An 18314-nucleotide genomic window follows, 5' to 3' on the forward strand; every position below is an offset into this window, starting at 1 on the left:
CAGGGCAATGCCAGATCCCCAGTTCACTGAGTGAGGGCCAGGGATTAAACCCAAGTCCTCATGGATCCTAGTTGGGTTCATTACTGCTGAGCCACAAGGGGAACTCCCTAACAATTTTAAAATCCTAAAATCTGAAACTTTGACCTTAAGCACTTAAGACTGGAGCCATGAATCAGATTATAATTTGGGATCAAAAAAAATAGCACACAATTATCCAATAAGATTAAGTTTTAGATTTCTCATGTTTTCAGTTAGATACAATGCAGGGTGAGAAAAACAGCTCTGAGGTTAAGAGTTAGGTGATCCAGTTTCTAGACTAGGGTCTAATAATAGCTTGTTGGACTTTGGACAAGCCACTTACCCTAACTGGGTGTCAGTTTTGTTGCCAGTAAAATTGGAATGAACAAGATGATTTCTGCAGTTTCTTCCAGCTCTAACTTCTGGAGGTTCTCATTAAGTCAAAGACACAGATATTTAATGAGGCTAAAAAAAGTCCAGGGCTGAGATGAGGGGGAGTGAAGGCAATGAAAATGTGGCCATTGAGTGATAAATCTAAACCATCATTTGTAAGAAAAGGAGCGAGAAATAATAAATGGAATTATAAATGATTCCATTCTTATCCCTTTTCATTTCTTCGCAGATAAGATTGTATATGTGACAGACTGGGACACAGGTTTATCCCCAGTCTGGCATTGCCACAGCTGTCGCTAAGGTCGAAACTGTGGCTCGGATCTGATCCCTGGCCGGGGAGCTCCATATGCCGAGGGACAGCCAAAAAAAGAAAAAAAAAGATTGTATGTGTGACAGATGAAATGTAAGCTCATGAAGACAAAACTGGGCTCCTGATATTTAGCCTTTAATAGGGTGACTTTCAACTTGGCTGTACATTGTGATACCTGGGGAGATTTTTAAAATACTGTTGCCAGAATCATACCCTAGAGAGTCTGTTGTAATTGATCTGGGCACAGGCTGGCTTCAGGAGTTTAAGTAAGCTCCTCAAGTGATTAAAATACACAGCCAAGGTTGAGGAAACTGTTTTAATTGAATCAATTCATCATGAAGTAAAATAATTCATCTTCAGCCCTGACACCTGCTCCCTCACTCTTTCTACCCAGTGAGACTCCATAATGGTGTCTGGTAAGAATCTCCTAGGGAACTTGTTAAAAAATTCTCTTAATCCCAAGCCTAGCAGTTTCCAATCATAGAGATGTGTGATAGGACTCAGAAATGCTTTGTGTTGTTTTTTTTTGTTTGTTTGTTTGTTTGTTTGTTTTGTTTTTTTTTTATGGCTGCACCAGTGACATGTGCAAGTTCCTGGGCCAGGGATTGAACCCCTTCCTCAGCTGTGACCTACACCACAGTGCCTGGCGGGGGTTGAACAGCGCCTCCACAGCGACCCAAGCCACTGCCATCGGATTCTTAACCCATTGTGCCACAGTTGGAACTCCAGAGATGTGTTGGATTTTTAACAAACATCCCACCCACACCAAAGGAGATGACGATGTAGTCTGTTTTTTCGAGTACAAAAGTGGTCACTTTTAATTGCTGTGATGATGATATGATATGGTGTGGTTTATTCATCCCCTTCAACTCTGTTGTTTCCAAATCTCACAACAGTTGTACGAGAATTCCATGTGCCTCCCGCCTGGGCTCTGCACCAGGCATGTCATAGGATCACAAAAAGCAGGCATCTCATTTAAGTCATCTTGGTCTAACAAAATAATCCAGAGTTAGGACCATGACTTTGTTCGGAGGAAATAAGAAAAGGCTCAGCTTTACTTTTCTTGGTCCTTTTCTTATATTTTTTTTAATTGGAAAATGTTCATTATTAAAACTTTAGAAGAAATGAATGAGCAAGCAATGTTTAAATAGATGACCACGAGTTTTCAAAAATTAAAAATGAGATGATAATTTTTGCTGTTTTATAAACCAACTTTTTCCACTTAACATAGAGGTAGCATCTTTCCTGTATTTCATTCTAATTTGTGTATTTAATGATACATTCATATTCCATTGTATCATAATATTTAGCTACTTTCTGTTACACATTTAGGTTATTTTTTAATGTTTGCTATTGCAAACATTGCTTTCTTTGCAGTTTACTTTCAGTATACTCATGACTCTTTCCTTTGGATAATTCTTAGAAGTTGAGTTGATGGACTGATCAACATAAAATTCTTTTTGCTTGCACCTTCAGCATGTAGAAGTTCCCAGGTCAGGGATCCAATCCTCACCACAACAGCAACCTGAGCTGATGCAGTGACAATGCCAGATCCTTAACCACAAGGGAACTCAGGCATAAGCATTCTTAAAGCTTATTCTTAAAGCTTATTTCTCTCCAGGAAGGTGGTATTGTATATTTTTCTTCCATCTTACCTACATTGATGACCATTGTTCTAACATTTATTTTTCTTTTTTTAGTGTTGTATCTGTTTCTTTGATCCTTCCTAAAGTTAAAACTTTTTGTTATATTTGTTGGCCATTTTTATTCTCTCTTTGTTGAATTACCTGTTCATGACATTTGTCCAGTGTTTTAATGGATGTTCTTGTTTTCTTAATAATATGGAGAGCTCTTTATCTGTTACTACCCACAGCCTCTTCCATGACCAAAAAAATGAAAGTTATATGGATACCTTGATCCGACGTCTACAACTGTATTCCCGAAACCTGGAACATCTGGTGGAGGAAAGGACACAGCTGTACAAGGCAGAGAGGGACAGGGCTGACAGACTTAACTTCATGTTGCTCCCAAGGTAAGGAAGTCCTCCTGTGGATGAGATTTCCCAGACTCCACAGCCATACCTCAGCCCTCAAGGCTGAAAGCCAAAGCGTTCTTGTCTCTCATTGGTTTTCTCTGGATTTATATAGGATTGTTCTCTTTTGCATATTCTTCAACAGATTGTTGTGTTTAAAAACTGGAGTTCCCGTCATGGCGCAGTGGTTAACGAATCCGACTAAGAACCATGAGGTTGCGGGTTCGGTCCCTGCCCTTGCTCAGTGGGTTAAAGGATCTGACGTTGCCATGAGCTGTGGTGTAGGTTGCAGACGCGGCTCGGATCCCACGTTGCTGTGGCTCTGGCGTAGGCTGGTGGCTACAGCTCCAACTCGACCCCTAGCCTGGGAACCTCCATATGCTGCAGGAGCAGCCCAAGAAATGGCAAAAAGACAAAAAAATAAAAAAAATAAAAATGCATGTACCTTGCTAAGCCCTGTCCTTGTTTGCACTTTCTAAATAGCTGCAAGACAGAGGTTGTTTTCTAGCAGCCATATGGTGCCACGAAAAAAGTATGGATGGGTGAGTAAGATCTATCTGGATTGCAACACCTCTTGACCACTTATTACTAAGTCCGGGACTTTAGGCAAGTCACTGTCTTTCCTCAATCCAAAAACAGAAGTTAAAGGGAGTTCCCTGGTGGTACAGTGAGTTAAAGGTCCCGTGTTGTCACTGCTGTGGCTCTAGTTACTGCTATGGCTTGGGTTAAATCCCTGGCCTGGGAACTTCCGCATGCCACAACACAGTCAAAAAAAAAAGGAAGTTAAAGTTTTCCTACATAATCTATGAGCTGTAAGGCACTTTCAGGTACAAAATGTTAGTTTCTTTGCTTTCTTCTGTACAGCTCAAAGTAGAGGAGGCCAAATTACAAGAAGTGGGAGCCGTCTTTAGTGGAGGAGGTGAGGTCCTCCCCCAAGACGTCTCATCGAGGAGGCATATGTGCCAACCCCTATTCTGTGAAACAATATTATAGTCGTGACAGAATAGAAAGGAAGTAAGGTTAAAATCTCAAATAGTTTAATGTTTTATAAGTGTTGGTACTCAGGTAATAACTAAAAATGTTAAATAGGAGTTCTAATTGTGGTGCAGTGAAAATAAACCCAACTAGCATCCATGAGGATATGGGTTCAATCCTTGGCCTCACTCGGTGGGTTAAGGATCTGCATTGCCATGAGCTGTGGTATAGGTTGCAGATGCGGCTGAGATCCTGAGTTGCTGTGGCTGTTGCGTAGGCTGGCAGCTACAGCTCCAATTGGACCCCTAGCCTGGGAACTTCCATATGCAGCACATGCAGCCCTAAAAAGCAATAAAAGAATAAATAAATAAATAATTTTACAATGTTAAAATATGCAAGGAATTAAAATATGGACAGAGAGTTTGCATTTGGTAGATGCAAACTATTACATCTAGAATGAGTAAGCAATGAGGACCTACTGTGTAGCACAGGGAACTATATCCAATCTCTTGGGACAGAATATGATGGAAGGTAATATGAGAAAAAGAATATATGTATATATGTATGACTGGGTCACTATGCTGTGCAGCAGAAATTGACACAACACTGTAAATCAACTATACTCTAACTAAAGAAAATAAAAATAAAATAAAATATGGAGAGCTGAGAAATAGGTCGAACCAAGGGACCCACAACTGCCACAAGTGAGAAGTAATGTTCTCTTCCTATTAATATATAATAAACTATCCTATTAGATTAAGGACAGTAATGTATAATGAAGTGTATCTATTAGACTAAGGATAAGTGAGGCAGCCTAGCATTGGGCAAAATTGTGGAAATTTTTTTTTTTGAAGAAAAAAATATTTTTAAAATGGATGTGTGTATATGTATAACTGAATCAAGAAATCATGGAAACTGAGGTCAGCTAGAGCTGATCTCAGCTTATAGTTCCACCAGCTACCAGTGATCTTCAACCTTGGAAAAGTTATCTAAATGCTGCAAGCCTCCGTTTCCCATCTACCTATAGGCTGGCTCAAAAAATCCCCGGAAATAATGTGCATGATGCAAGGTACTTAGCACAGTGTCTGGAACCTTCATGGTTGTAATTATTATACATAGTAGTCATCACTTTTATAAATTACGTGGATTAATTATTTTATTTTGAACCCATTCTTCATTTACCATATCAGCTCTACATTAATAAAGGAATGATTTTGTGCTCATATGAGCTGTTTTCTATATGAAGAAAGGCTTTCTCTTTTACAAGCCTGGGTGAAGAGGTAGCAGTTACACACATGCTCCGTTCAGTCATCCGGTCCTGCAGGAAGCCTAATGCAGGACCCATGTGCTCTCAGAGTGCCCAGGAACAGCCTGGCTTAGGGACCTTGGGACTCTTGATGTACACTTTAGAGACGGCAACTTCTGTTAGAGTGCCATGAATGGCCGTTATATGATGCAAAATTCCTTGCCTGGCCCTAAATGCTGAGTTGTGACAAGAACAACATCCTGATTATTTAGCTGCATCCCCAGGGTTTTATCGTTGATGATTTTAGCCAATAGTGACACACACGATTTTTGAAACCACTGGCTCTGCACCTCAGATGTTTTCCTCCCTTTGGTTCAATGCACCACTTTGACCACTAGATGGTAGGTGTTTTTATGGCATGGCCAAAGGTGATATAGCAAGGGCTGCAATACAAAATGAAAAATGACTACACAGCAACTTGCTTTGATCATTTATGTACAAGTTCTTTATATTTGCAAAAGAAAACTAAGATATACGTGGATATGCTTTAGAAGATAGGTGTTTTTATTGGATTGCCAAAGATGATATAGTAAGGGCTGCAATACACAATGACTGCAGGGCAACTCATTTTGATCATTTATGTGCAAGTTCTTTATATTCGCAAAGGAAAACTAAAATATACATGGATGCACATTAGAAGAATCAAAAAGAAATATTTACAGCAAAATGGTAAATAAACAGACTGCATGTAGGAGTCCTCCACATACTACTTAGGCACTTATTTCCCAATACTCCTTGGGGTTTTGAAACACATTAAATTAGAAGTTTTCTCTACTTATGGGAAGCACTTCTAATTCTACACCGATTCTGTGTCAGCACCAACCTGTTATCAGCACCCACCAGGTGAAGCCATAGCTCTTCATTTGTCACCCCCATTGGTTTCTCTCTCAGGTAACACACTATTTTCCATGCTTATCTGACTTTGCAGCCATAAGCAGTTAAATGATGGGCAAAAGATGGCCAAATATCCAATCTTATTATTACATCTACATAGCCTCCAAAATAATATGCACCCTTATACTGGGCATGTCAAGAACCACCACCCCAGAAGTGCCTCTGAGAAAGACATGGCTCAGCCATCTGAACAGATCCCAGGGTAGTCAAACCACCCCTATGAGGTGCCAGACACGAGGCCATCTCAGATCTTCCTGTCCCCGTCCAGGTGTACCAGCCAATACCATGTGGAATAGCAATATAGCAACAAGCCACCTGGCTGAGTCCTCCCTGAACTCCTAACCCACAGAATTGCAAATAATGAAATATTTGTTTTAAGACACACACACACACACACACAAAAGAACTACCACCCCAGAAGTGCCCCTGCAGATCTAACTGGTAGCACTGAAGGGGTGTTTTTCAAAGATCCCAGGTTTCATCACTGCACCAATGGAAAGGACCTCTGCTCATGCTCTGGAGTTTCTCTCAATGAATGCTGGTAATCCTTGTACTTTGATTGGCTTCCTGTTTTCCAGGAAAGTGCCAGATATTCCTCCTTCATTCGAGGCAGCACACCTCCAACTCTTCCCTAGGCCTGGGTGGTTGAGGAAATGTGATTCGGTAAAAAGGCTGAAGTTGTGGGAGTTACTGTGGCCAAGGACTGCCTCTGCCCTCATTGGCTCTGGGACCTCGTGAACCTCATGCTTTCTTTTTGAGCCTCAGCTTTCTCATCTGTAAAAATAATCAGTTTATTCTCAGTGGCCTTTATCGTACCTCCCAGCTTACAGGAGTCTGTAGGCTCGTCCTTTACAAAGTGATCTCAAGGGAAGATTGGGAACACGCAGCCTCATGTCTCCCCCCGACCCCATTCCCCCAATGAAAAGGCAGCTTGCACCTAAAGGAAGTGCAGAGTCCCTTCTTGTAGGTTTCCATTCTTAATTCTGAGTCTGATATGTTGCTCTTTATATCCGTTCAATAAAGATATTCTAAGTTGCTTCTATTTGACTTCTAGCAGAATTTTAACTTGTTTACAAGGTTATTGACACTGCTTCTTCTTCTTTTTTTTTTTGGCCACACCCCCAAAGGTTCCCCAGCCAGGGATCGAACCTGTGCCACAACAGGAACCTGTGCCACAACAGTAACCTGAGCCACAGCAGTGACAGTGCTGAGTCCTTAACCACTAGACCACCAGGATACTCTGGCCTTCATTTTTAAAGAACCCAATTCAGGTCCAAAATATTTCAAATGCATTCTGGTTTGGAACATATCAAAATTCATTTTTAAATGTATAATTCCTTCAGAGGGATATTAAACAAAGCCATGTTAAATATGCAAGGGAAGTAAAACTATTTACTGCTGAGGAAATTGGATCTGCTAGCTCTGGTGAGTCAAGTTCTTCCATCAATGGCACACTTTCCTTCACAGCTTCTGGATAGAAAGCTCTATCTAGAAGAAGCTGATTATCAGTAGAGAGGTGAAGAGTGAGCAAGTATTAGGGTTTTGCAGATATTCAAGTTATGTGTGTGTGTATATTGGGTTATAACCAAGTATTAATACTGAATCTCCTATTCATCTGATATCAAATAAATACATGTATTATGTGTGTGTGTAATATGTTCATATATATGGTGTATGCAAACAATCTTTGCTTCCTAGCCATATAATTCACTGGGAATCCCTAATTCTAGAATTCCTGGTGGACAATTACTACTGTCACAAAGATTTACACAGGGGAAGAAAAAGTGTGCTGAAGCTGAAGGCTTTGTTTTCTTCTTCCTTAACCTAGGCTGGTGGTCAAGTCTCTGAAGGAGAAAGGCATCGTGGAGCCTGAACTGTATGAGGAAGTTACAATCTACTTCAGTGACATTGTAGGATTCACTACCATCTGCAAGTACAGCACCCCCATGGAAGTGGTGGACATGCTCAACGACATCTATAAGAGTTTTGACCACATTCTCGACCACCATGACGTGTACAAGGTAACCACTTCACCCAACAGGCGAGATGATGGTTTGGCCCCAAGTCAGCAGAGTGGGAATTGGTTGTTTCTGTTGTTACAGTCTTCCTTAGATACCCCCGTGCCCTTTGCCCTAGGATTGGTTTCAGGACATCCATAAATCCCCGAATCCCCAGATGCTCAATTCCCTTGTATAAAATAACATGGTATTTGCATGTAACTGATGTACATTCTCCTTTATAGTTATTTTATCAATCGAGGCTATAAAAACCCCGAAGAAATTAGCAGAGAACTGGGCTTGAACTAGATCCAGAAAAAGAGCTTAGTCCCAGGGCTCTGCTCATACCAAGTTCTCAAAATTGTTCGTATATGATATGCAATTAACTGCTTCTGTTTAATTTCTTGGGCCATGAGAAGGGGCAGCTTCACTGATCAGCAAATTACTTCCACAGGTGGAGACCATTGGCGATGCCTACATGGTGGCCAGTGGCTTGCCTAAGAGAAACGGCAACCGGCATGCAATAGACATTGCCAAGATGGCCTTGGATATCCTCAGCTTCATGGGGACCTTCGAGCTGGAGCATCTTCCCGGCCTCCCAATATGGATCCGCATTGGAATTCACTCAGGTATGGCAGGTTGAGCGTGGTAGCAAACAGGAACTATGTGAACCTCAAATAGACCAGAAAGGCCAAAGGATCTTCAGATGTGATCAGTTTTCATAGGTTTACTCTTGGACCCTGTCTGCCAGATACAAGATCCTGTTACACATCCTGACATAATTACATCTATAATTAGTCTCTGGAGAGTTCTAGGAAACAAGAGCTATGATAGCACTCAGGGAATCATAGACACCAACCACAAACTAAAATAACAAGCTCCAGACTTTCTATTTAAGTCACCCTATTTACTATGTCATTTATCTCTTCCCCATTCCCGCCCTCTTCCCCTCCCCCAACTTCTGTACATTTTTTTCCCACTAAAATATTACAGTATCTTAAATAGATTAGATTATCTATGGGGGGGAATATCTGGTCAGATTCCTATAATAAAAAGGCAATTCTGGAGTTCCCATTGTGGCACAGTGGTAACAAATCTGACTAGTATCCATGAGGATGCGAGTTCAATCCCTGTCCTTACCCAGTGGGTTAGGGATCTGGTGTTACTGTGAGCTGTGTTGTAGGTCACAGACAGGGCTCAGATCCAAAGCTGCTGTGGCTGTGGTGTAGGCCAGCAGCTGTAGCTCCTTTTCCCTAGCCTAGGAACTTCCATATGCTAAAAAGCAAAAAATAAAAACAAACAAACAAAAAAAAACAGTCATTTCTATCCCCACCCCCACCCCAACCCCCTCAGGGATACAGAAAATACATGGATCACTTCAAAGACATGGAAGTTACCCAACTTGAGAAGATTTGTATTGCGTTACAAATACTATAGAAAAATATAGTTGGTTGGATAGGAACTCAGAAGTCATCTAGATTAATCCTTTTCAGGGCACAAATTATCTATAGTTTCTAAGATAAGTAATATTAGAGCCACTTTTAGAATAATCCCAGGACTCCCTGAAAACTCACTATTTCCAAAGTCAACTCATTCCATGATTGAAGAGTTGTAATTGTTAGACAGTCTTTGCTTGTGTTAAAGTAGATCACGTCTCCCTATAATTTCTTGTCATTGTCCCTTTTTCTGCCCTACAAGCTTCACAAAAGACAGAGGTAGAGAAAACCTGAGAGGTCACCCAGGCTTTGTGGCAAGGACCTGACAACTGCATTTGCAAAAGTCATCCTGTATCCACAGTGCCTAGCGCAGAGCCAGGAAACAAATATTTATTGATTGAGTAATGAATCAGTGAGAGTTTCAAAGTGACAAAGAATAGAAATTAAAAACTTCTGCCACATCTCTGACAACCAGGAACATCACTGTGGCCTTCCCCTGTCAAGTCACAACCATATGTCATAGGTGTTTCCATATATACATAAGGGAACTTCTTGGGCATCTCTCTGACCCGTCACAAATTGTCAGGCCTGGGGGAAGGGACAGCATGGGGACTGACAGAACCAAGCAGGAAGAAAGGTCCTGGTCCCCCCTCTTTCTCTCCATAACCTACTCAATGCCTGAGTGACTGCCAGGACCTATGTGCTGCCACATTGGGCTGGAAAGAGCAGATAGTAGATACACATGCCTGGAGGGGTTTATCCCTAAAAAATTAAAAGGTTGCAGGTATATATTGACAGCTGAAAACAAGACAAGGTATCTGCAGAGATTTTCCACCTTCCAGGCCCTTCTCAGCTTTATCCCTCCAGTTTTGAAGTGACAAGTCGAGGCACAGCCTTGCAATGTAGTGTGGTTGGAAAGCTCAGGGATCTTTTCTTCTTTAAATTGATTTTATCAAAGTATAGTTGATTTATAATGTTGTGTTAGTTTCTGGTATACAGCAAAATGATTCAGTTATACATATATGTAATAGTATTTGCTAGTCCCAGATTCGCAATCCACCCCTCCCCCACCTTGGCAACCACAAGTCTATCCTCTCAGCCGGTGAGTCTTCTATTGTGTCATATTTTAGATTCCAAGAAGCTCAGAGATCTTTTAACCAAGTAGCTGCTGCTGCTACTGTTTTTTTTTGTTTGTTTGTTTGTTTGTCATTTGTTTTGTATTTTTGCATTGAACCTAACAAGGAAGGGTTTTTCACTCAGCATTTTAACATTTTTTCAATGTTCATAAACAATAAACTCAATGTTTATTTATGTTCAATTTTGTTCAGTGTTCGTAAAAACAGAGTAGTTGTAGGACAACTTTATAAAGAAACTCATATAGATCAAAACTCATAAGCCAACCAGAAAATCAATAGTTACCTCTATCCAAAACCCAGTTTGGCAGTTTCTGAGTTAATCTTTAACTTCTGACATTTTAACTTCTTGCGTTCAGTGGGTCCACACAAATACTTGATTGAAACCCTTCTTTCCTATTGAATGTACCATCGTATATCTCCTTGCCTTGGCTTTTCTTCTTCTTTTTAGAATGTCCTTGTGCCACAGTTTCCCCCCTCCTGCTGCCTTCACATGGTGCATGAAATGCTCAGGGAAGGTGATGCCAGGTCCTCATCTTCTGGGTCTTCTATCATCAGGCCACCAATTCCAAAAATGCTACTCTGACTTAGATAAAGATGATATAAAACAACCCTGGGCCACTGAGCCTTCGAGTGTACTGTGCCCTCTAGGAGTTCAGAGTTCTGGGCTGTGTGGCTGGCCCAGCAAGCAAGCAGTGGGCAAGCCTTCATCCCTCCTGAAAGCCTCTGTTTAAAACATAAAGGAGGACTTTCCACCTTTATGGGCTGGATCTCTGGTGCCTTCCTGTTTTCATGCAAATGTTCTTACTGGGCTAGAGCAAAATATTTTCTGAAAGCATAATTTGGATAATGGTATGGCGCTTCCCCCAGTGAATGTATTTTTTAATTTTTTATTAAAGTGTAGTGTATTTACAATGTTGTGCCAATTTCTGCTGCATAGCAGAGTGACTCAGTTTTTTATATGTGTGTATATGTATATATAAATATTTGTATATATTTATATATATAAATATATATGTATTTGTATATATTTATATATATCTTATTCCCTTTCTTATATTATTTTCCATCATGGTCTATATATAAAAATTTATATATTTATGTAAATATTTTTTATATATTTTTATATATATCTTATTCCCTTTCTTATATTATTTTCCATCATGGTCTATCCCAGGAGATTGGATATAGTTCTCTGTGGCATACAGCAGGACCTCACTGCTTATCCATTATAAATGTAATAATTTGTATCTACTAACCCTAGACTCCAAGTCCATCCCACTCCCTCTCCCCTCCCGCTTGGCAATCACAAATCTGTTCTCTACATCCATGAGTCTGTTTCTGTTCTGTAGATAGGTTCACTTTGTGCTATATTTAGATTACACATATAAGTGATATCATGTGGTATTTGTCTTTCCCTTTCTGACTTAGTATGAGAATCTCTAGTTGTATCCATGTTGCTGTGAATGTCATTATTTTATTCTTTTTAATGGCTGAGTAGTATGCCACTGTATATATGTACCACATCTTCTTAATCCATTCATCTATCAATGGACATTTAGGTTGTCTCCATGTCTTGGCTATTGTAAATAGTGCTGCTATGAACACAGAGGTGCATGTATCTTTTTGAATTAGTTTTGTCTAATTCAACTCCTGTATGCACAGGAGTGGAATTGCTGGGTCATACGGTAATTCTATTTTCAGTTTTCTAAGGAACCTCCATAATGGTTGTACCAACTTACATTCTCACTGACAGTGTAGGAGGGTTCCCTTTTCTCCACACCCTCTCCAGCATTTGTTATTTGTAGACTTATTAATGATGGCCATTCTGACTGGTGTGAGGTGGTGCCTCACTGAAGTTTTGATTCGCAACGAATGCATTCATTTAAAGCAAAAGCCACAGCTCACATTTTACATCTTTAACCACTTTTCCATAAAATGAGGTATTGAGCACAGTGACCCTGAGAAGAGGCTCACCAACCGCTTGATACCGCTCTGTGATTTCTGTTGCCTCCACCTCTTGCTTCCTGTCCCTTTCAGGTCCCTGTGCTGCTGGAGTTGTGGGGATCAAGATGCCTCGTTATTGCCTGTTTGGAGATACAGTCAACACAGCCTCTCGGATGGAATCCACTGGCCTCCGTAAGAAGGGAGACTGCTTTTCTTAGAGGGCAAAGATTCTGCCTTCTAGCACAGGGGAATTGTATGATAAGATGCATCACTGCTGGTGAGATGAAGGATGACTCTACACTGAATGTGAACCTGGGTCAATCCAGTCCTTGCTGCATATTGCCATTTTCTGATAATTATTTTATTCTTCCTTTTTGGTTCAGTTTTAGACTGTTCTTCATTTGGGCTCATTGGCCACGCATTCAGGCATGCTCTACCTGGAATAGTCATGAAATTCAGCGTAGATCCATGTTAAGTTAAAACCTCAGTGGGTTAGATATGGAGTATATACCCTAGTTCACTTTTCTATTCCTCTTTTATTTGGTTTTCCTGGGAATTGGTTTTAGTAAAGAAAAATATAAGTATTTGTTGTATGCAAAAGCCTATATAGTATTTGCCCTGCAAGGTAGAGGCACTGTGTGTTACATGTAGTAAAAGCTCAATAGATAGTGATGACCATGAAGGCATTAAAAACATATACTAGAGAAAAAGAAAGCACTGGTAATGTATGTGGGGACTTACAAGACACAGCAGGTAACATGATGTCTTGGCAGTCTGCTGACAACCTGATACTGATTTGAACTAGAAAATCATGGTATAAAAGAAAGAATAAGGTTGCAGCCAAACAGACTTGGGTTAAAACCATAGCTATACATGTCACTAGCTGTAAGCTCAGGGGTAAGTGACCTCATCCTTCTAGGCATCAGAAAGTGAAGATATACATTGAGGATGGGATGCCAACTTTGCTGAAAGGGTTTCTAGAAGGAGCTGTGGTGATGTGCATTGAGCATTTAGCGATCCTTTGCTACATGGTAGGCACGCAGTATGGGATTGCTATTGTTCTTACTATTGTTACCAGTCATGGCACCCAGAGTGGGAAAGGGGGTGTATAGTAAAGAACCTATGAGTGAGATTGTTAGAACAACACCTGCTGATTAGAAGGATAACATTATCCTGGAAGAGTAAAATATGAGACAATCAAGACTCTGTAACTCTCTCCTGCATCGTCACTTTGCCGCCTACAATTTGCTGCTTATTGGAACTTTTACACCGAGACTCCAAATCAAATTGCAACTCTGAAACTCAGTACCCAGGCCTGGGGCCCCCACTTGGAGCTGGGGGGAGGATCTCTGGGGCATGACCTAGGGAGCCCCTTCACTCAGGACCCTGAAAAACAGCTCCAGACCCTCTCCCTTCCCATGTAGTTCTTATCTCATGCATGGTATTTTAAGTGATTTTTTTACTACACTAAGTAGTCAAGATCACCTGTCATAAATGTTCTAGACCAAGAGGAAACAAATGGGGCCCTGTGAAAACTTTCCCAACAGACGGCGATGATGATTCATCTGTTTTGCATTCCCAGCCTTGAGAATTCATGTGAGCGGCTCCACGATAGCCATCCTGAAGAGAACCGAGTGCCAGTTCCTGTATGAAGTGAGAGGGGAAACGTACTTAAAGGTAAGGAATCTGCAGAGACAGCACCCGGAAAAACCCCTCACCCACACCCGGAGACCCCTCCTTTGAGATTGAACATCCAGGGTCCATAATGTTGTTGAGTGTGAAGATGAAGGATGCTTTTTCTGTTCTTCCCACGACGATCACCCACTGTCTCCTGTGGGTATAGGAGAAGCCACCACTGAAGACTCTAAATGCAGAACTCTCCTTTACTCGCAAGACCCCTTTTAATAGTTTGGACTGTGGCCACTGTGTTATAAAATGCTGCCACCATTTCTTCCACCTGTTTCCCAGGTGTTTTTTGGTTTTCTTTTTTTTTGCTTTTGTTGCTCCTATGGCATATAGAAATTCCCAGGCTAGTGGTCACATCAGAGCTGCACCTTCCAGCCTACACCACAGCAGCAGCAATGCAGGATCCAGGGCACATCTGTGACCTACACTGCAATGCGTGTCAATGCCGGATCTCCAACCCACTACGCGAGGCCAGGGATTGAACCTACATCCTCATGGACACTAGTCAGGTTCTTAACCCGCTGATCCACAACAAGAGTTCCTCACCAATTTCCAAGTTTGTCCCTTGTCCCTCCTGCCCTCCCAAGAGCTAGTCTGCTGCAGCATTTTTCTCCCCACTTATGTCCTCGCTCTCACAGCAAGACAATGCTACCCTCTAAGGCCACCTCTCCTGCTGTTGTGTTCTGAGTCTGTCAAGGTGTGGCCTCAGACTCTGGCTCGGCATCATCCAGGTACATGTGAAGAAAGCATATTCAGACTTGCCCCGGGTGTAGTTCAGGACTCTGTATTCTAAACACGTGTTCTCAGCAACCGTGATGCCTAGGGAAGTGTGAGAATCCCTGCTCCAGACGCACTGTGCTGTCCCACACATTTAGGGCAACTACCCCCAGAGCCACCAAATGTCTCCAGGTGGTCCCCAGGCTGCCTTTTGAAGGCGATCACACCCCTTGGTCTGAAGCCGTCAATTGACTAAGGCCATCTGCCTCCACTAGCCATGGTGCTTGCCCTATACACTATGATTGCAACTCGGAAAAGCCTCTTTCTGGGGGGCAGTGGGGTGGGGTTGGCTGCACCTGCAGCATGAAGAAATTCTCGGGCCACAGAGCAAACCCAAACCACAGCAGTGACCCGCGCCACAATAGTGACAACTCTGGATCCTTAACCTGCTAGGCCACCAAGGAACTCTGGGAAAGCCTCTTTTTAGGTAGTTGTGTCCAAACATCAGAGTGGCTTTTTCAATTCTCTGTAAATACATTTTCTGCAGAGTGCTCCCCCCAAAATAGAAGTGGTCTATGAATTATTACCATCCAAATGCAGCCCCAAACTGCTATCTTTTTAAGTGAGTGATTTTAAAAAATATAACCATCTAGTCTCCTTTTCAAATACAAGATCTAACAAAAACAGACTTTCCTGATTCCATTCATTTTATAACCTCCAGATAGGTCCGGAGAATGTCGCTTAGTGAATGTTTATTATGATCCTCACTTAAGCTGAGGAAACTGTGGCACAAGTTTTGTGGCAAAAGGGGCTAGAATAAAATGTGGGTGATGGAGACCCTGTTAGCTTGTTAGCATAGCAGGATTGTAGATGAATTTTCTTCCTTCTTCATTTAAGGTTCTTGTGTTGTTTGCTGTGGTGATAGTTTGAAATGTCTTTTGGGGAAAAAAGAAAACTAAGGAAAAAAAAACATGTCTGGGGAATGAGAAACATTTTTAAAAAGGCACTTGGAAATAAAGATGAGTCTAAAGCTAATGTAAATCTTATTAGGTGCTATTCTCAATTATAGGCACTGATGAGAAACTTGGAAGTGAAATGTCTTGGAAACAGATACTTGTCAAAACGGTGGGTCGGAAGGGTGAGTTAGAGTGTTTCTCATTGGCCTGCGTGGTCCACATCTTTCTTGTCTCACTAGGGAAGAGGAACTGAGACCACCTATTGGCTGACCGGGGTGAAGGACCAGGAGTACAACCTGCCAACCCCACCTACCGCGTAAGCTGCTGGGAGGGGGTCGGGGTGGGGTGGCGGGTGGGAGGTTGTCTTGGTACATTGTGCCACCTGAAGCCAGTTCAACTGTTGGCAAGTGCTTTGCCTATAGCAGTGATGGACCGACCACAAGGAAAGAAACTACACACATGAAAAGGCTTGGAGGAGTTCCTGTTGTGACTCATTGGTAACGAACCCAACTAGTATCCATGAGGATGCAGGTTCAATCCCTGGCCTTGCTCAGTGGGTTAAGGATCTGGCATTGCTGTGAGCTGTGGTGTAGGTCTTGGATGCAGCTCAGATTCCAGGTTGCTGTGGCTGTGGCAAAAGCCGGCAGCTGCAGCTCTGATGTGATCCCTAGCCTGGAAACTTCCATATGCCTCAGGTACGGCCCTAAAAAGAAAAAAAAAAGGGAAAAAACAAGGCTTGGAAACCTTCCTTCTCTGGCTGCTAGATACTGGGTGTTCCAGGCCTGCTCAAGAGAGCAGAGGACAGTTTAGGGCTCACTCCCTACATATCTAGTGGTGACAAGAATAGCACACACAAGCAAGGGGCCTCTGCATTCCCCCCCCCCCGCCCCCGCTTCAGTGTTCTGCCAAGTCACCTGATGGAAACGAGGTCTCCCCCAGCTCCAGAACTGTGGTCTGGGTCTCCACAGGAAGTCTGTTCTCCCTGACATGAGGAAGACAGGTTTCAGGTCTAAGTAACCAGTTTCAGTTCCCTTAAATGTCATCCAGCTGCACCATGGCCACTGCCATCAGTCACATGGCCATTGATGTGGCTTTGCCTGTGGTAGAAAAATCCTACTTGGAAGACTCCTAGATGCTGGACCCAGACAGATGGCAGGACCATAGAGATGCCAAAATAACCCAGATGGCCCCTGGGGCATGGGGGCGGGGGAGCTGGATCCTTCCTAAGAGCACCCCAAGCCCATTCTAAACTCTTGAAACCCTCCATCCATTCTGAGTCCTTACACAAGCCCCACACTCCTAGGAAGGTGTGGGATCAACACGTTTGCATCCTCCTGGCTTCTTTTCCCCACCCTGCAGTGGTTAAGGGTCAACCTAACCACACCTCCAAATTCTACAGTCTGTGGTTCCACTTTGAAAGTGAAATATAATTTCCTGCTCGAAATATCTTCTGCTTCTACAATTATCCAGAGCAGGGATGAGAGTTCCTTAAGCTCCTCAAAGGAAGGCAAGGATTGTTTTGTGTTCTCTGGATGTCCTGTGTTCAGCACAGAGTAGGCATTCAGCAAGTAATCGGTGAAGTGCACTGATGGTTCTAGAGCTGAGGGCTATTGTGCAGGAATTGCTGAGAAGTTCCGTTTCCCTCCACACTCTCTTCAGGGAGAATCAACAGCGCTTGCAAGCCGAGTTTGTAGACATGATCGCCAGCTCTTTACAGAAGAGACAGGCCTCCGGGATAAAGAACCGAAAACCAACCCGGGTAGCCAGCTACAAGAAAGGCACCCTGGAGTACTTGCAACTCAACACAACAGACAATGAGAGCACCCACTTTTAAACCTCACTGAGGGCGAAGGACTCAGGCAAATGAAGTCCAGCTGCGACCTCAAGCGCCCTGAAGCTTGCATTTCCAGGAGACCTCAGTGGAACAGAAGATCTTAGCTGCAACCTGCTCAGCCTCAGCTGCCCTGTCTGGAACGTAGACTTGCCTCTGTGAATCAGATATGCGCTCTAGGGCCTGATAACAGTTTCCCCAGGGAGTTTCGACCTGGGAAAGAAGAGGAATGGAAGGTACCATCTCAAAGCTGAGGAGATTCTTCTTCTCATTTCGCTTATTTTGTTTGCCTTTTTTTGGTTTACTGGCTTCTTTTCCTTCTGTGTTCATGATAAGATGTTAAATTGTCACAATTGTATTTTAAGTACTTTATCTCCATTAAATTATATTTAACTTGTCATTTTTGCAGAAAAGATGCTGTATATGAGGCAGGAATAAAAGTTCAATGTTTCCTAGGTCTGTGGATGTGTTTCTGTCTATTCCGCCCATTTTCCTGGAAGGCACCAGCTATCGCCTTGTGCTCGCTGAAACACTGACTTAGTTCCTGCATCCCAAAGCGGGGCAAAACTTGCTGGGGGTACCAACCTTGACATTCAGCATCACTAGTTTGCATGTGGGGATTTTGTGTCTAGCCCTCCACCATTGGCGCTGTCTTAGGTCTGGGATAAATTCAAATCCTGTTT

General features: G+C 42.4%; 1 protein-coding gene across 2 annotated transcripts in view; it reads left to right on the forward strand.

Annotated features, from left to right (window-relative positions):
• The window catches only part of GUCY2C (guanylate cyclase 2C (heat stable enterotoxin receptor)), a 121992-nt gene extending 103902 nt beyond the window's left edge, over positions 1-18090 (forward strand). Inside the window, exons 22-28 of one of the 2 annotated variants that reach the window (XM_021091130.1) lie at positions 2595-2753; positions 7757-7949; positions 8380-8554; positions 12535-12633; positions 14024-14118; positions 16040-16116; positions 17460-18090. In XM_021091130.1, coding sequence (XP_020946789.1) covers positions 2595-2753; positions 7757-7949; positions 8380-8554; positions 12535-12633; positions 14024-14118; positions 16040-16116; positions 17460-17634 — 973 coding nt within the window. In that variant the 3' untranslated portion in view covers positions 17635-18090. 2 annotated transcript variants of the gene reach the window in all.

The sequence above is a fragment of the Sus scrofa genome, chromosome 5, assembly GCF_000003025.6.
Source record: "Sus scrofa isolate TJ Tabasco breed Duroc chromosome 5, Sscrofa11.1, whole genome shotgun sequence".
Taxonomy (NCBI): Eukaryota; Metazoa; Chordata; class Mammalia; order Artiodactyla; family Suidae; genus Sus; species Sus scrofa.